The sequence below is a fragment of the Centruroides sculpturatus genome, unplaced genomic scaffold, assembly GCF_000671375.1.
Source record: "Centruroides sculpturatus isolate CEXI.00-Female unplaced genomic scaffold, Cexi_2.0 scaffold1401, whole genome shotgun sequence".
Lineage (NCBI taxonomy): Eukaryota > Metazoa > Arthropoda > Arachnida > Scorpiones > Buthidae > Centruroides > Centruroides sculpturatus.
This window is the reverse complement of record NW_019386041.1, coordinates 147,063-167,235: the sequence shown is the minus strand read 5'-3', so window position 1 is coordinate 167,235 and position 20,173 is coordinate 147,063. Positions and strand designations below refer to the sequence as shown.

The 20,173-nt window shown below is 37.4% G+C and overlaps 1 protein-coding gene and 1 non-coding gene across 3 annotated transcripts in view; one reads left to right on the top strand and one right to left on the bottom strand.

The window, feature by feature from the left end:
• Window positions 1-20,173, bottom strand: part of LOC111613277 (BAG family molecular chaperone regulator 2-like) — a 51,721-nt gene that overhangs the window by 19,945 nt on the left and 11,603 nt on the right. The window contains exons 1-2 of one of the 2 annotated variants that reach the window (XM_023354627.1): window positions 2,626-3,008; window positions 2,219-2,528 (exon numbers count right to left, since the gene is read on the bottom strand). In XM_023354627.1, coding sequence (XP_023210395.1) covers window positions 2,219-2,465 — 247 coding nt within the window. In that variant the 5' untranslated portion in view covers window positions 2,466-2,528; window positions 2,626-3,008. Of the gene's footprint in view, window positions 1-2,218; window positions 2,529-2,625; window positions 3,009-20,173 lie in introns of those variants that run through there. The other variant, XM_023354626.1, reaches the window with a different exon arrangement.
• Window positions 9,797-9,901, top strand: LOC111613279. Its single transcript, XR_002754748.1, has one exon. It is a non-coding gene; the product is annotated as a U6 spliceosomal RNA (small nuclear RNA).

Sequence of the window (20,173 nt, the reverse complement as noted above, 5' to 3'; positions counted from 1 at the left end):
CGTATTGTTAATTTTACATATTGTAACTTTAAATTAAAGAAAAAAAAGTAAATGAAAAAATGTATAATAAAGTTGTGATTGTTGCAAGGAACATATTTTACCTAATAATTTTTTAATACTATTAGTTTGTGATACATAATATATTATTTTTTCTGCCATAATAACTAATTTTTTTCTGTACCCCTAAACAACCTATCGCGTACCCCTAGGGGTACACGTACCACAGGTTGGGAATCGCTGATATAGATGATTATTTCTTTTAAACTATTTGATCGAAAAGTTACATAAAATTGGGGTTGCATAATCATCCGAAATTATTATTATATTTTCAACTGAAAATCACTGGATTTATGCAATTTTTGTTTAATTAATGTCGTATAAAACTGACTGCTTGTACAAGTTTGCTTAAAACATGCGACTCAAAATACCCCAAAATGGCGACTCAATAAGTAGGTCACGCGTGTCCTGACCTTCTTATACAGACCTTGACTGTACCTATCTAATAGTTCCTTCCTGAGCCCGTAAACAGCAGTTACATAATGTGGCATAGACTCTATGAGGTGTCTGAGTTGTTGCAATCCAGACATGTTCAATGGATCTCCATAATTCAGTTGTGTTTCTTGGATAGTCCTGCAAGGCATTGAGTGACGTTTACACAGCGTCCCATAAATGTTCTGTGGGGTTCAAGTCTGGCAACTGAAGCGGCCAAGTGAATAGCTAAAAATCTGTCAAGTGTTCTTTTCAGCTACTGTTGTATCACCTGCCACATGGTGAGTATCATTATCCTGCTGGTACAATTACTGTCAAGGGAACATACTGTAGCAAGAACGAAGGACTGCAAAATGCCTGCAACAAGATTAGTATATGTCATATATGTCACAGAAGAGCACTCTTGCAACCCAAGACACAAATGAATAAGTCACAATATGGATTTTGACCGTCAGCAAAGAGAACCGCCGGTCTTTCTTTACGACTCTTCGCGACGACGGAAGAAAGCAAGCGATCTGCCGACCACGCGATAGATGCGCGGCGCAATCGACATTCTTTTTCCGAAGACGATCCCCAGAGATCCGACCGAGGCCACCGCCGCTGCCACACTTCTGCTCATTTCAAAGCGCGACGGGCACTCCCGAGATGATCTTCCTTTTGATGACACTGCGCCGATCGACGACACCGATCCGACGGCCGCAAATCCCGCGCATCCTTTCGATTCTCCTTCTACCGCCCCGACCAACGGGTATCGCCTAACCGTCGACATCGAACACCAACGGCAGTATGCACTTCTCCGATCCTCCGACCGCCTCCGTTGCAGATCTCCGGGACGGTTGCACGCGTCAGAGTTTTCCGGCACACCACCGGGCAACGCTCCGCGCGTCCACTCCATCCACTCCACCACCCGTAGCTCTGTCGAAGGGAATTCCACCGAAGAAAACACCGGGGAGAGATGTCTCTCCGGAGCAAACCGGGCAGACTCGACGGCACCCGTAAATCGTTACGTTCCGGGCAGACATTTTCATCAAATACGACAAACTCACAAAGAAAAACAGAATACATCTCACGGTCGAAATACCTCCAATTTGCAGGAATTACCACGTCCATAAAGTAGAGGCGAAGGCGACAATTCCTATTAAATTAAGGTGTTTCGAACGGGGAGCACGGAGATTAAAGAAACACACGATCTGTAATCTGCTTCCGTTCCGTATGTCATCATCGCACGATAAAATCGAGCAAAATCCGTTAGGGATCGTTAGTCCTTTCCGAGCACAAAGCAACTGTGACAATAAAAACAGTTAAACGTTTTGGCTTTTACTTTCGAATTAGGCCTACGACAATTAAGATACAATGGCGGAGCCGGTCAAATCTCGGCGTAGGAAAACAAAAAGCAAGTTTTAAATAGCCAAAGAATTATACAGAATAAATAAAACAAAAGGTAGACGGACGTTCGTAAACGTAAGAAAACTAACGGTAGAAGAGATAAATAGGTCAGAAGAGATTGGGCATACCGGAATTATCTGAAATCTAAGCAAAATTTTTCTAAGTAAACGGCTTTTGTTAGACGTTTCGAAGGAAAGGACCGAGGGATCGCGGCATCCACGGAACTAGTTTCGTCTCGTCTCTTAGAGAGGAGAGCGAAGCGGCGCACGAAGCGAGTAGGAAATACGAACGATCGATAGGCGTTTTTAGTTCGGACGGCAGACGTAAGATTAAAAATACGAACCTTCGCTGATGAATCTCATGTCTTTATTGGACTCGATGGTCTGCAGCATGGTGAGCAGCGCGTCCCTCTCTTGCTCCACGGCGCTGGCGTGTTCCCTGAGCAACTCCACGCGTTTCTCGACGTGATCCAACATTTCCACCAGTCTGTCCGTCACTCGAGAAACGGAATCCGATCGGCCGAACATCCTCTCCGACCTCTCTTCTCTTCCGCCTCTCCATTCCGGCTGACGACACTCGCCCGAGGCCATGTTAAAACTTTGCCGCTCCGGAGAACCGGCGCCTCCGTCTCGCCGAATGCATTCGTGGGATATCTGCCGACCAAACAAACTGAAATTAGTGCCGCCAAATTACCAAATTCGTTTCTTAAACCTTCCTCGATTATTAATATAAATCAAGCCGAGCTTAAACCTTTCTCCTATGATTTCCGTTTCCTTATCGATAAAACTTTTAATTACATCTAAATTATCGATTGAAATAAGTGCATATAAAATAATTTAAATTATCGAAATAATTTGAGTCCGTATTTGCGTTGTAAAATTATCGATATTTTGTTAAAATCTTCGGACACCGTTAGCACGACCGTACACGATGTATATAGAGGGCGCCGTATAAATTTAAAATGGCGATGCTCTCTCGTCGGTTTACGTAGAGGTTTTATCCATCTTCTCCTCCCGGGCGGGCAAACGGAACGCCAATTTTATTTATGCCGCCACCGAAGTGCGGACGGGTGATGTAATCCGTCCGAATTCTATCGTCTTTTCGGATCGTCGTCGTTAGATACGTTAATTAAGGCGGATATTTCGTGCCGAAATCTGTTCGCATCACCTCTGGCTACGGTTTCGTTCCGATGGTAGAAACGGCCGGCCTAGCTACCGATTGCAAATCGCTTTTATGTACTGTACAAAGCGAAATAAAATCTCTCGTAACTAACGAATTACTGTAATAAATATTCGTAAAATTTAATACTTTTTATAAACCCAAAATCTATTTTTATTACCGTTAATCCGGATTTTCGTTAAAAATTACGGATTCGAACATGGTAATAAAACGCGCTTAGCGCAATCTTGTTTTAAGTCCCGAATATTATTAAATACCGTGGCATACCGGGTTTTGTACGGCCGGATGGCCGAGTGGTCAATAGCTACGGGTCGCCCCTCCCGAGCATACCGCTCTGGGGACCCGGAATCGCATCCGGACGGCTCGGAAAATCGCCGTAAATTTTTCCGGGTGGTCTGTCCGAATATGTCGGGCTCCACAGGGCCGAACCCATAACGGTCATTAGTATGACCGTTATGGGTTCGGCCCTGTGGAGCCCGACTTATTCGGTCCTGTGGAGCCCGACTTATGGGTTCGGCCCTGTGGAGCCCGACATAAAAGAGCCCCTCTTAATGCTACAAGGCGGATTAGGGTTTGTTTCGGCCTGGACGGTCGAGTTCTTCGCCTCCACGCGAAAGACAACGTAATACAGTTTGAGCATACTTAGAAAAAAGCGAAATACAGTAGACCCCCTATAACGCGGGTTCCTATAACGCGGCAAAAAGATTACGACAGTAGTCGTATAAAGACGCTAAAAGGGACGCGTAAAACGCGGTAAAACGTCATCTCCGACTCGTGTCACGAAAGGATTGGTCGAATCTGGACCAATAGAAAACGAACAGCCGAACTGATTACACGCTACAGAGAGTTTAGACAGGTAAATTGAGTTTAGTATCGTCTGTACAGTATGTAAATTAGGTACCGTAAGTCTAATAGAGCACTGTAATTTTATACATTTCTTGTGAAAGAAACAGTTTTTATTCAACGGCCATAAAAATTATTTATATTAATGATGTCTCCAAAGTTCAACGAATTTTTCGCAGAAAAATAATAATAAAAATTCGGTGCGCCGCTCCGCGACGAAAACAAGCTTAAGCAATGACGACATCGAACGGTGCACACTCGGTAAGTAATCCTATAATTTTTTGTTTATAGCATAGTTTATACGGATTATTCCCAAAAAATTATGCGTGTTTTGGAAATGTTGAGTCGAATTAGTCAAGAATCGATTAATTTTATGGAAGAAAACATTTCAAACAGCCGTAGTCCCTAAACTGCACACGTGCAGGGCTGTGATTGGCTCATGTGTTTAAGGATTCCTACAACGCGAAATTCGTATAACGTGGAAAGTATCTACCGCGTTATAGGGGGTCTACTGCAATGTTCCCTCTAAGCTGCGCGGGTGCGCGGCCGCGCACTGTTCAAATTGTTGCCGCGCACGAGAATTTATGCGCCGCGCAGGCGAGCATGCACACCGACTTGAATTGTTTACTTATTTCTCACTCTGTCTGCAACATGATTATTGCTGCGTATATTTAGATTAAATACATTAAATCAGTGACAAAAGATAATATTTCGTATAAAAGTATGTTTAAAAATGAATTTTAATCTCTATAATAAACTAGCTGTTACTCGCGGCTTTTCCTGCGCGGATTTTGCAAGCAAACCCCATTTATATTCAGTATTTCAACAACCATAGTAATTGTTATATAACACCTACCACTGAGAATGGTGAGAATGATGAGAATTGCAGAGAATCAAACGAACTATTTTCAATTTGATCAATTTTCTGGAACGTTTACAATCGTTCTATAATCGAACCAATACGCAATAACAAATTCAAATTTAAAACGGATCGAACATTTTTAAAATCGAAATGTCTGAAATGTTATCAATTTAATACACCTAAGTACTCAATGAAGACTAAATCCTCTCCCTCTCCCGCCCGCGGGGGAATTTCGAAAAATCCCTTCTTAGTGTGCGTTTCCATGACGTACCCTAACTGTCTACGAAATTTCACCTCTTTAGGTTAAGCGGTCTGCTCTGGGCGATGATGAATCAGTGAGTGAGTCATTCAGTCAGTCAGTCAGTCAGGACAAGCAATTTTATATATATAGATTATTTTAATTTTTATAGGAAAAAATAAGCATATATATATGCTCAGCAAAAACTTTTTTTGCTCAGAGAACTATATGTTCCGCTCATCTACAAAAAAAATTGGAGGGAACATTGGTCTACTGTACTGTATAGAGCAATCGGACATTGGCGTGCACGACGAAAAATTTTGCGGATGCTGGAATTTTCACAAATCGAGCGGGAAAACAAACGTCCCCGCTTTACATTTAGTTTTCTATAAATTTACGGGATTTTATAGAATACGCGTATATTTGAAACTTGCAATGCCAGTTTTCTCCAAATTCGTCTTATTGAAGAAATGAATTCTAAACGTAATGTTTACTGCCGAAAAACATTGTGGCTGTCTTTGAAGTTGAATTTTTTGCACGCCACAATTATGATGATTAACAAGGCCATTTTCGAGAGAACGACGCAGTCTTTACCGGGCTTTTCTTGAAAAAATAAAATTTTCTGGAGTCTCGTGTCTTTTTATTATTCGTACAAAACATCTTTCTTTTCGTTGTAATAGATCAAAAGTGCCATCCGGGGCTGACCGTCCTCACCTAACTACGCTAATCAAATTTCATAAGTACTGTACAACAAAAATTAATCGAGCGATTACAAATAAATGTAGCTATCGATAATGTAGTGACGGGCGAAGTCATTGTAAAACTCGAGAGATTCTCGACGGATTGGGTTGGGTACATTTATAATTATTTTTCATTTGCAAGGCTTGGTTACAACATTTGACACCAGAGTCAAACTTAAATATGGCGCTTTTTGGATAAACATTTCATTAGTCCGTTACAAATTTAAAACGCAAAAAACTCCTTTTACTAATATAATATGCCTTATATTAAATTAGTTCTGTAATACGCTTTTTGTCTAGTCTTGTATTCAATTTATGAGCTCTATGACGGCTTCTCTTTTCCGCTAGAGTTATTACACCATTATTCAGAAACAGGACAAGATTTAGAAAATCACATTTTTATTTCGGACTTCGAGTCCTTTATCAACTCATTGTGATGTAAATGGTTATGAAAAGCATAGAAATGGTGACGATTGATAAAATACGGATGACAATTATTATTTTACAAGTGTTTGATTAGATATGACGGTGCGATATATAAAGTAGTATCAACAGTGAGAGGCAAACAATACACATAATAAAGTACACTGTTAAAACCATAACATCTAAAACCGTGACATTGCAAACTGTTTTACCATTAAAACAATAACATTGAGTAATGAAGTAAAAAAACCTGTTCACCGTTAAAACAATAAGACTGTAAACTTACAGTAGAATCGTAACACGATGAAACTATTCACAGAGATAACCTGAAATAACCTATTCACAGAAATAGCGTTATTTCTGTGAATCGTCTCGTCGTGTTAAGCCTGGACTCCACATTACCTGAAAACAGAAACTCAAAAACAGAACCGAAACATATAGTTTTCGTTTTAACTCGACTCCACTAAAAATGCGCCATCAGTTGATCGGTTCTGTAATTGTCGTAGAGTCAAACACGGACGACGCTACGGATTTTGCCACCCTTTCTCTGCACGCAACTATTAACAATTAAATTGTTAATAATCTTTGAATTATTTACATTTTTTGTCGTACAGACATGTGTATTTTCTAACTTCTTCGATGAAGAATTCCAAATTTATTTGTTTCCCGTCGTTTCCTCTACACTTTCCGCCGTTACGACAATCAAACAACGCGTGACTAATGCGCGTGACTACGCGTCAGAAATCCTGGCGTTTTTATTGGTAGCGGTACGACAGAAGCGCCGAACGAAAACGGAAAAGTTAAATAATTTTTAACTCCGCTTTCAGGCTTGTTTCTGTCCAACCGAACGTTACAAAACTAAAAGTTTCGTCAGTTTGGCTTTCAGTTTTACGATTACGTCGCGGATTCCGGTAATGTGGAGTCCAGGCTTTACGATTCTACCAAGTTTTCTATGAAGTTATTAGTTCAAACGTGTAACAGTTTTGGATTTTTGCTGGCGCATAGTCATATCGGCACTCTGGGCGCGCTCGCTACTCCTGTTTATCCACGGTCCCGGTCATCAGAAGACAGATTAAGTAACTATATTAACTGCAATTACAATCATATTTATTAAAAAATTAATAAATGGGATTATAAACGTGACTGAAATATGTTGTATGTATTTAAAAAAGCGAATACATTTTATGTTCATAACTAAAAAATAACCGATTCATGCGTAGCTTATTTTTATAATTTTCTTTCTTCTTAAAATTGTATTTAAGGAAAACTGCTGTTGAAAAAGACTTAATTAAAATACACTATAACAGAAAAATAAACAAACCATTCTGGAAATAAGAATCATTAGATAAACCTATGGACATCATCTTTAGCATTACCATCCCCTACATTAATTAACAAGGTTGATCGAGCAGATGTGATAGGACGCTGCACAGAAGCGAATGGCATATTAATTTTGTTTAAAATAAATGTTATACAGTAGACCCCCCTATAACGCTTAGATACGTTCCACGCTAACCGAAAATTACGTTGTAGGAATGAGCCAATCGCAGCCCGATAGGTNTGACTAATGCGCGTGACTACGCGTCAGAAATCCTGGCGTTTTTATTGGTAGCGGTACGACAGAAGCGCCGAACGAAAACGGAAAAGTTAAATAATTTTTAACTCCGCTTTCAGGCTTGTTTCTGTCCAACCGAACGTTACAAAACTAAAAGTTTCGTCAGTTTGGCTTTCAGTTTTACGATTACGTCGCGGATTCCGGTAATGTGGAGTCCAGGCTTTACGATTCTACCAAGTTTTCTATGAAGTTATTAGTTCAAACGTGTAACAGTTTTGGATTTTTGCTGGCGCATAGTCATATCGGCACTCTGGGCGCGCTCGCTACTCCTGTTTATCCACGGTCCCGGTCATCAGAAGACAGATTAAGTAACTATATTAACTGCAATTACAATCATATTTATTAAAAAATTAATAAATGGGATTATAAACGTGACTGAAATATGTTGTATGTATTTAAAAAAGCGAATACATTTTATGTTCATAACTAAAAAATAACCGATTCATGCGTAGCTTATTTTTATAATTTTCTTTCTTCTTAAAATTGTATTTAAGGAAAACTGCTGTTGAAAAAGACTTAATTAAAATACACTATAACAGAAAAATAAACAAACCATTCTGGAAATAAGAATCATTAGATAAACCTATGGACATCATCTTTAGCATTACCATCCCCTACATTAATTAACAAGGTTGATCGAGCAGATGTGATAGGACGCTGCACAGAAGCGAATGGCATATTAATTTTGTTTAAAATAAATGTTATAATTCTTGGAATGAAATAGTTGTTCGGAAGAATTTTTCACCGAATATTCAGAAAGGGATGTGGTTTAGATTGCACAGGAACCGCCTAGTGTTTACTATAGCTTACAGTGACCGTAAACGAAAATGTTCAGTTTCCATTTGCGCATGTGCACCGAATGGATTGAACGGAATATAACGCTTAAGTAACGAAAGTAAACAGAGTCATTGAACGGATCGTAAGGTCTGACAGACACACATAAGCCTTCACTACTATAGTGGAACGTGCTAGAAACGAGCGATTATAATTTTGAAAACCATTATAAATTATTGAGTAAGTTTAACTAAAATACTAAAAGTATAATAGAGATTGTAATAGTAGAAAATGAGTTTACAAAATATTAAAATCTCCAAAAACATATTCTTAAACCTTACAAATACAGAAAATGCCGTCAAGCGTGCGTAAATCAAGCGGCTTTCAAACGCACTTACACATCACGATTCTTTATACTGTCGTTTTAAATTCAATATAATATGATAATAATTCCTTCAAACTGTTTATAATAAAATAACATTTGAATAATTAGTAATGAAATAAATCCGTAATGATTTTAAAATAAATACAGTAGAGCATCGATTATCCGACTCAATTGGGGACTGGGGTTGGTCGGATAACAGAAAAGTATGAAAAAATACATTATTAGTATAGTATATTAATATATCGCTATTAACCAATTTCGCGTTGAATTTTCATCGATGTTAAGCCTAACAAAATTTTTTTAAAATAATAATCGTCGCTATTGTATCGTTAAAAATTATTTTTAAATTATTTTATCGCTTACAAAACAAACAACCACTCGTAATTAGAAAATTAAGCCTCTTTTAAATACTGGCCTCCCTTTCATGGTCGAGCCAGTGTTGCCAGCTAAAACACCAAAAATTTAACGAAAATAATATTAAAGTTGCCAAGACAGCCAAATATTATAGCGCCGCATCACCAGCGGACATTTGAATTTGCCGACTAGAACGCGGTCGGTTAACCGATGTGACGGATGATCGGGGGTCGGATAATCGATGCTCTACTGTAATTACGGATATGGGTCGAGTGTAAATCTTCGCAAAATAGTTGTTTTATCACTAACGAATTGCTCGACAAATAAATTATCCATAATTTAATAAAACTTAAATAATGAAATCAAATTTCATCAAATTTTTAAAAATTCGAATACGTATCCAATAAAGGACAAATATGTAATAGTATTTTTTTTCTACTTCCAACGATTCTAATTTCGAACGTTCCAGAGTTACAAGTGATTACTGTAGTTCTAGTCCGAACTAATTGTACAACTTCGGTCGTACATATTATAAAATTGAAACGATACAGAGAAGATTGGCATGGCCCCGCGCAAGGATGACACGCAAAATCGTGAAGCGTTCCATATTTTTAAGGAAGGCCGGATGGCCTACCGCTTTGGGAGACCTGGAATCGAATCCTGGCGGGTCAAGGAATCCCCAGGAATTTTTCGGGGGGTAGTCCGTTCGGATATGTCGGACCCCGTCCCTCACCACCCGGCAGCCCCATTGTGGGCCTGGCCGAACCCATAATGGGCTTACAAAATGAGGCCTTCTTAGTGCCCACAGGGTGGAAAAAGTTTTAAAAAAACCTCTAACATCCTCGCTTCAGAATCGAAACGATTCCACATCGAGTGTCGAGACAGTTCCAGTTCTACCGTCACAGTCTTCATTTTATAGTTTTATGAATACAGCTTTATCTTGAGCTTTATCTATACGGAACAGTGAACTCTTTATCTGGATTTTTTAAACTTTTTCTGCCCTTTGGGCGCTAAGGACTCTTTTGGCAAGTCCATTTTAGGTTCGGCCAAACCCACGATGGGGCACGAGGGATGGGGCCCGACGTACCCGGACGGACCTCCCCGAAAAATTCTTGGGGATATTTTCGAACCGTCCGGATTCAATCCCAGGTCCCCCAGAGCGGTAGACTGCCACACGGCCGTCCTTTATCTGGATTTAAACATAAAACTACGTGTAATTGACAATGTTCCACGACTTTTAAGAAATAATGAAATTCCTTTTGAGTGTTTTAAGTTTATAAAGATATTCTAAAAATTTATACTTTTACTGTATTAGGGTTCTTAATTATTTGTTTATTAAACTAGCAAATATGCGCGACATTGTCCGGCAAAAAGTATGAAGGATAAGCGTTAAAGTGAAAACTATATTACAAAATTTGGTTATTTTAGCCTTCCGTTGATACGTTTATTGCAAAGTGTCAACGAGATCAAGTAAGGAAAAGAGTGGGGTGTTCAGATTTTATAGAAGCCTATATTCCTCGGAGACCCAGAGAATAAGTATAAAAAGTTTGGTACAAATCGGACAAATGTTCAGGAGTTAATAAGGGGGATGAAATCAAGGAAAGGCGGGATGTCCGAACTTAACGGTACTCTATATTTAATGGAAATAATATATATATATATTATTTTAATATATATAACCAATAAGAAACCGTCGAGTGCAACAGCAATTCCAACAGAACATAATAATTTCCTGGAACCGTCTAGTCCACAGGTTCCAAACTTATTTCGACCACCGCCCACTTTGAGATTAAAAAAATCTAGTACCCCCATATTTTTAACTCATCTTTTTACATTACCATCTATTGCATATCTTAAAAATAGTTATTGCAAATATAATGTTTAAACACGCATTATTATAAGGATAGGATAGATAGGATGCAGTGGCGTGCCGTGACATTTGATAGTAGGGAAGCTGTGTTTCTGTAAGAAGCCGATTTCCAGGGGCAATCAGTTAATTGCGCGTCAGCGATGGTCAAGGGTTCATTCGTATCGTTTGTTCGATAAGCCAGTAAAAACCGCAGACTTCTCTAAATGTACTTTTAATATCACAATTACATTCCGAATCGCTAGCCGCGATATAAGGGCTAAAATTATAAATAAAATAATAAAAACTTACTCGGTGAAATGAAATGTGTGGTGGATGTACCGGTACATACCAGGTACAAAATATTCTTCGATTATATTAATATACTTTTAAAAAATTATAATTAAATATAGCTTTGTAAAGAAACGTACATAAAAATAACATTAAATCTTCTTCACTTTTTAAATATTAAAACAATGCACTTAGTCAAATAGCTCCCTACGAGTGACTAATGGATGGAATCAAAGATGGTCCTGGTAGGTGCATGCACGCGGGCTGGCAAATCCCGCGTGCATGCACCTACCAATGGTGCCGATATCGGTCAATGTCAAATGCCTCTTTTGTCGCATCACTAGTATATCTCGAAGGACGGGGCAGGGTTGTAGTACATTTTAAACGTTTCTCGACATAGCTGTAAAAATCTAAATATGTTAAACTTAATAGATTGTCCGTCGTTTGTTTTCTAACTAATTCGTTTTAGGAAATTTTCAAAATTTACAACTTTTCGGTCACTCTCGTCAAAGTGGAAAAATTTCTGTTTATATTACGTCTAATAATACGAAGAAATCAGTCCACGCTGTACTCGGCTAAAGATTGGTTCGGTTATACCCCGTTCGCACCGAGCATTTCGATCTAGATTGTGGCTTAAGTCGGAGAGAGTTTCGCGGTGCGNATAAATAAATAGAATTGAAACGACACTTTGAAATGTTTACCCGATGAAAATGAATAATAATAATAAGTTTCAATAAAAATAATAAAATGTAAATTGAATGTTATCATAACGAGTTTGCTTGAATTTCCTTTTTTCTGAGATCGCAGCAATGCGCGACGGGTAAGCTAGTATAATTATAAATAATATATAGCCGAAAAAGTAGCCAAAGCGCCAAATGATAATTTTCAAAAAAAAGTAGCCACATTTGGCCCAATGTAGCCAAATCTTGCAACGTTGGAAGAAATACTAAATAAAGCTGGAGTTGTGAATCAAAGAATTATAGACCCGAGTGCGGGGGAAAAGAAGCAAAAGACAAAAGGTAAAGAAGTGAAAAAGGTTGAAAATTTACGGATCCATATTTGCTTAACAGAAGATCTATTTAACGTTTCTCACTACCACATCTTTTGTCCTTTTTCATCTTTCCCTTCTTTTCCTATAATCCTTTGAGTCACAACTCCAGCTTTATTTAGTAATCCTTCCGCATTCACACGTCTCCAAGTATTTGAAAATATTTTCTTTCTACTCAAAAATAAAATATGAATAAAGGTTTACCGCTTTGTGAAACTTTTTTTTGAGTTTATGCCGTTGAAATAAATAAATAATAATAAATCAAAACATTTGTCGCTTTTGTTTACACGTTTATTGGGCCGCTGGTTGGACACCCCTGTTCTAAAGTATAATTGTTTTTGTTTTTATATTTTTATTTTGTTTGTAAAAAACAAAGAAATAATTTTTAACGATACAATAGCCACGATTATTATTTTTAAAAGTTTACGTTAGGCTTAACATCGACGAAAATTCAACGCGAAGCGACACGCAACGGAGAAAAATTTCAACANGTCTCGGGAAAAAAGTGGAAAGACAAATTTTTATGACAAACGGGTACACAAATCGTGAATGTAAGGAAAATAAATTCTAGAGCTTTTTCTGTACCGCGTGCATCTCGCAGGAGGTACAAAAAAGTTACTACAACTAAATTCAACGAATGAGAGAGATTCTCATTCATTAAATTTAGTTGTAAATGACGCTGTCAAAGTAACAGTTAATTTTTTAACATTATGCAAGAATTGTACACGTTTTTTTCTACGTCCCCTTAAAGATGGGACGTACGAAATCGCAATATCGCCGGTTTAACATGGAAATCCGCGAGTAATATAAAATCAGAGAGCGGAATAAAAATATCAAATATTTTAACGGATTTTTTAAAATTCCCGTCAACTATACGGAACTATGGTAAAAACACACCAGTAAATTCTTATCGGTCGGGTTAAGTTATAAATCTACTCGCGATTGGCGTAATCGGGCGAGCGGCTAACGACCCGGAACCGGTCCCGGATAGAATCGGATGCGGTATACGCGTAGCGTCCACCCGAGGTCCCGGGCTTCCGCCGGCTAAACCGGGCCAGGTCGGTGCTCCGTAAAGCGCGTGCGCGAATCCGGCTTTTTGGATGCCAACGATACGGCGCTTTCACTCCGCCACTAATATTCGAATATACAATAACAATGTTACATTTTTTTCACGCGTAGTATAGTAATTTGTAATAAGATACGTAATGCGGTTATAATAAAATATTGCGCGATTATTTTCGTATAATTAAAATGAATATGTATTTATTTTTTAGAAAATACCAGGGAAGCGGCGCATCCACGCTTCCATTTATAGGATGTGTCTGAGATCAAAGAATGTTTCAATGAGAAGAAATAAAACTAATATTTAATGACTGGGCCTTCTTCCCCCGAAAGCCTCCATCGCCCACTTTGAGAAAGGCTGGTCTAGTCCAACAGACCAAGCAAGCAGTTTCGAGAAACCGTTCCTTGGGAAATTTTTCGCGCTTGGATCAGTTCTAATAGTTCCAGTCCCAGAAGCAGCATTGGATTTTTCCTACTTCTAATCCAGAGTTTGAACATTATATTATTATATTTTTTATACATTATATTAATGACGACTTAATATTGTGTTATTTGAAAATTTAAATTTTTTGTCAAAAAATTCAAAATGACGGACAGAATAATGAGCGCGTAACGCAGGAAAAAAGAATTCTTAAGTGAAATGAAAAATAAAGATAAAAATTGAATCTCGGGAACCAACGGACGGAACTCGACGAAATTTGATACGCGGGTCGAAAAAATCAACAGACGACGACCATACTCGTATTTTGTCCGGATGACGCGTATATCTTTATAGTTTTTTTTTAATAAAATTTGAATTGGGATAGATGGATGGTGGTCTAATTCCAGTATAGTAAGGTTGGCGTTCGTTCGTTCTTTCGCTTACTCGACGGCTTGCCTCTACCGAGATTTACGATCTACAGTATATTAATAATTTCATACAGAAAAATTCAGTATGTTTTCTTATAAATATAAACACTAGATAAAAGTGGATAGATATTTATTTCGTTAGAAATTATGCAAAAAAATATTGAAAAATACTTAAATCCTGGTTTAAAAAAGGATAAAATTTTAAGTCATTCTTAGTTTTGGTTTTATTCATTTATGGCAACGCGACACGGACGATCTGCCGAGGGAGAATGCCTCTCGGGATGGGAACTGGCCCCTATTTAGGTGTTACCGAAGCGAAGAAAACCCGGAAAATTCCACGTGACCGGTCTGTTGGCCAGGTGTAACCCCACGACCGACCACCGGTAATCGGTAGTTTTATCCATTCGGCCACTGTTTGCCGCCATTCTTACCTTCTCCCACGGTTTTTGTTGTGGCGCTAGTAAAATGTAAAAAACGTGGCTACGAATCGAGGATAACGCGTGTAGATATCTTTAACTTTGTATTAAAACAATGGTTCGATATTGCTTTTTGCTCCAGATAAACGTAAACGGGGAGATTGTTATAATGAACAGAAAATTCGCTTTCACAAGTTTTCGGTTGAAATCAAATTAAGAAAAGTATGAGTTTCGAAGTTAAAGATTTGAAAGAAGATATAACGAAGTCGATGATTGCTCGGCAGTTGAATAAAAAGTTACACACTTTAAGCTGTGACTGTTATTTGTTCCATTGCATAGAAAAAAACTGCACTTCGAAAAAGATATTACAGTGCTTTAGGTTTATTTCTATTTTCGTTATTACTTTTTCAAATTTCAGTAATTCACAAACCTTCGTCCATCTTTTTACAAAGTAACGTTACTTTTATTCAAGCAATTCTTATCCGTGGAAAGCCGTAAGACTCGGTGTAAACTAAGCTTAACAACACGAAATGCACGATTAAAGTGAAAAGTGAGCACCGTGATTGTTCACCCGTCCAAGAATTGTGAAGAACATTTTGCGGTTCCTTTTCTATTCACATTTTGTTGGAAAACGTACTTACAGCAAATTTTGAATTAATATACGCATTAAAGAGAGAGCAGCGCTAAATTTCTCCCTAGCGAAAATATTAAAGTAAAACCTTTCCTGGATAAATTAAACCGTATACTTAAGACAGTGTGTATAGTAAATTGGTTCAGATTTGCCCAATAATTCTTCCCACAGAGAGCTCCGAATAGCTACTGTATGAAGTGATCGATAGAGTAAAAGAATTAGTAATTAATATAATTCCCATCGTTAACTCGTGTTTCGGTTATTTGTTATAAAAGTACAAAAATGTCTTTGTATTTACTTTATTAATAATTTTCTATATAAAATATGGTTCGACTGTACGCATTAATATACAAAAATTATTTGAGAACTACGTACTTAATTTCTCGTAATATATCACGGAAAGTTCGCTTACCAATTTCTCTATCACTCTATTTACAAAATGCTTTAAATAACCATAAAAAGTCGTTTCCGTTCATTTGTATTCATTTGTACAGATGAACGGAAACGGAAAATTTATCTTTTTATCAAGCCTATCTTGCGTTAGGCCAGGCCGACGAGGAGGCGGCCGAGTAACGATGGCCCAACGTCACTGCTGCTATATCGTAATAATTGTTATTCTATTGCTCAAAACACGACGGAAACGGAAAAGCCGAAGTATTTTCTAATCTGTTTCCGATCGAACTGTTTTTGTTGAAGTTTGTTTTTTACAACTCTTTCCGCCCTGTGAGCACTAAAAGAGCCTCTTTTAGCCAGTCCATTAAGGGTTCGGCCAGGCCCAGAATGGGGCGGCCGGGTGGTGAGGGACGGATCCCGACGTATCCGGACGGACCACCCCCCAAAAAATCTTACATCCGGATACGATCCTTGGTCCCCAGAGCGGTAGGCTGCCACTACCGGACTTAGGTAAATAAAAACCGCTGAACAGGAAATGACATAACTTTTCCGTTTCTGTTTTCTGTTTCTGGCGTTTTTTCGATGATGTGGAAAGCATCGTCTAGGCTCGATACAATTAGCTCCTTAACAGAATCTCAGGAGCTAATTGTATCGGCCAGTTTTTTCCCACAGATGCCATCGCGAGTTAAGTAACAACTCTGCAGACGTAATATCTTAGAAGAAAACAAAACCAGAAACCGCTAGTGGTTTCACAAATATATATATTAGTGACGTGATTGTGCTAGTTAAAATAAATACAGTAGAGCGTTGTTTATCCGAAACGTCGGTTAACCGAATGCATTCCAGTCGGCAAATTTAAATTTTCGCTAGTGCTGTGGCGCTGCAATCTTTGGCTATATCTTGGGCTACTCCAATATTTTTTTTTGTTGGTGTGTGTGTTTTAGCTGGCAGCACTGGCACTTTTGTGTAGTGTTTTTTTGAACTGGCGTCTAATTACAGAACGATTCCGTAGCCGTAGTTCTGTTTTTACCACGAGATGTCGTTACTTCGTGACGTCAAGAAGCTCGACAAGCATAATTCTGACTGTAGTGTAAATACACCAGTCAGAATTAATTTATTACGAACAAAATTTGCTACCGTTCGTTTGTCGAACGTCAAATTTGTCTTTTGTCTAATATTCAATGTTTATATTATAGCTTCGAAAGATGACTATTGGTCATTATTTTTATCAAAATATTTAAAATTATACAGTATATTAAACAAGTTATTCTACAGAATTTAAGGAACGTTAAGAATAACTTCTTAACGTTCTCAAATTCTTTTAATCTCAAGATTTTACTGCTGAATTTTTAATCTCTTACTCGAAATTTTTTTTATTATTTAGTAAAATTATTCATCGCTTTTTAGAAATAATTTAAACGTTTTATATTAGAAAATTTGCAATATTTTATTTTACAATTAACGATTATCTTGGAAATGTTCCACGAAACCAAACTCAATTTTCTCCGTAGGCATTCTTTCACGAGATTTTTAAAAAGCCTAACCCCGGCGAATACTATATCAGGAGTTAAGCGTATCTCGCGTAATTTGAGTAAAGTCCTTCGAATTGGTTGTTTAAATCCATCAACAAATTATCATCGTCAGTAAAATATTAGTGAACTTTTTGTAGCCCGATTTAACAGATCCGCAATGATTTATTCGAACGTTAGCTAAGAAAAAAAGCTATTCGTAAGAAAGATGTTTTCTTTACGAAAAATATTTATTGAAAATTATACATTTGTAACATTTTCATACGCACAATCCGTTATTGAATGTTTTCCTTTTGTAAGTACGGTACATTTCTGAATCGAGTATAGTCACGATCCCGTGTGCCACACCGCGCGACTAGAATTTATAAATTCCATGATTTTTTTAGACAGTACGATGCAGTTAACTTTAGTTTGGTTCTCAACTTATCTGTGGTCAAATACATTGCATAATATTTTTATTTACGACTGAATGAGCTGTTAATTTTTACGAAAACAATTATTTTAAGATATATTAATTAAATACAGCATTTTTAAAATTTCAAAACAGAATTTACTTAGCCTTCATATTTCTGAATTCCAGCTTCTCAGTTTCCATGTACTGTACGGGTACGGTACTTTCTCCAAATGTTCGCGTAATCGAAGGAAAGTAGAAAATCCTTCGGAACACGAAATCTCGCGACAGAATATAGACTTTTCCTCCACCGGGATTTGTTTATGTTCTAAACCTGCACGCTCGTTAGTAAGATTTCCTTTTGAGGAGAAGCGCTTATCGCAATAACAGGTATCTATATCTATACTACTATATAAAGAGACAACGTATTTTTCGTTTGTGACCACTAATCGTGAAAACTACTGAACCAATCGTTACCAAATTTTAACTGTAGCATCTTTATGACCCCCGGAATGTTTACCACTAATCTAACCAGTATATTATTCCGTTAAACATTCATATAAATTAAAAGATATCATCTAGGGTTAAGGCCTTTATGTCCAACAGATGGCGCTACGAATATAAGGCTTACCTTGAAGAACTTGGCTTCCATTATACTATTTTAGATGCGGGTTTTTGCGTTTTAATAGGGTACGCCAACAGAATGTACACTAAGAAGAAATTTTTCGAAAAATTCCCCCCCCCCACACGGGGGAAGTGTTATACATTTATAATAGATACATTTTGAGCCACAACAACGCGTGGCGGTGTCTGCTACTTTTCTAATATATCCAACGAATATTTTCCATAACGATTTCTTAGCAACGTAGCGGGAATACTTTAAAATCAATTATCGATGATAAAGTATGGCTTTAAAGCTAAAACATCGACAAAAAATTCCAAGCACACGGTACGAGGTATACGCTATCTCAGTGGTTCCCAATTAGTTTATCCCGCGTACCACTTCAAGAAAGAGCTCAAAGTCGCTCACCCCTTATAGCAGAAATTCGTATTAATCCATACTAATATTATAAATTCGAAGGTAATTCTGTCTGTCTGTCTATCCGTTACCTTTTCGCGTCTAATCCGCCGAACAGGTTTTAATAAAATTTGGCACAGAGATAGCTTACACGTTGGAGATGGACATAGGCTACATTTTACTGCGAGCAAATTCGATATAATGAAAGCGAAGCTGTGTGTAGACAAGTGATAAATAGAATAAGTTTTTTTACATTTACTACCTTTAAAATACAATTCTAATAATGAAAATAACGTAAGGTTATTTAATTTTAACGCGACAAATGCGCACGACTTTCTTTGCGCAACTTTATAAAATCTGGTCGCTTTTTGGTCAGCTTCAGTCTCGAATCATCTTCGACTCGAAGTCGGTGACTATGTTTAGTTTTCGCGTTTGTCACGGCCGAACATCCGCTCTCGCAGAGGTATGTTGCGCAAAATGGTAGGAAATAGGAAATATTTTATTGCCGCTTCGCTGACACGATAATAATGATAATTGTACAATTAACATAATATGTTAGTTGTACAGTTTTTGTTTCTTGCATAAAAATTTCATTTAGGTATTGTCACAAATACATTTTTTTTAAATGAAATTTCGAGAATATTTCTAGTTATAAATAAACGAATTTGTGCATTCGACATCGTGTTGTAAATTGCCGCATTTTTGGTGGTTCGCCCATTATTTTTTTGATCGCTTCGTCTCGTGCATTTAAATTTTAAGTCGACCGATTTTAGATTGCCGCGCGTATCCCTTCATTCAATTTTGCGTAGCCACAGGGGTACGCGTCAAGGACTTTAAACTACGAGGATAGCCAGATCCCGTATATTTGTTAGCGTGACCTTGGATCTATGTGACGTCACAGCAAGCCCTCTACTTCAACATGACAGATCTTTCAAATAACAAAATACGATAAAATATTAAATCATTTCTTAATTAATTATTAAATTACTACTAAATGTAAACTACTGTAGAATTTTCGGATTTAATAAGTGTACTGTACGTCAATAAATTTACAAGTCTTTTGTCTAATATTTATTTAACAAATTAATGAGCTATATTTTTTATTATGTGATTATCTTACTTAACTTTTTAATTTTTTTTCGACAATCACCATTTTCAGAAGGCATTCTTTTCAATATTTTATAGTTTTCTTGTTTAAGATTTCTATAATTAATTCTTATTATAGTTCTTAATTTACAAAAATCTTTTATTAAAGTAAAAGGTAAAACTGTTTCCACTGACTAATTCTGTACAACTCCGGGGCCTTTTTTATACGATTCATCGTGATATATTTCGAAATATTTATTCCATTCTATAATTTTTGCTAGCCATTCATCAGTAGGTTTAATAAGCCCTCCATAAGATAAATGTT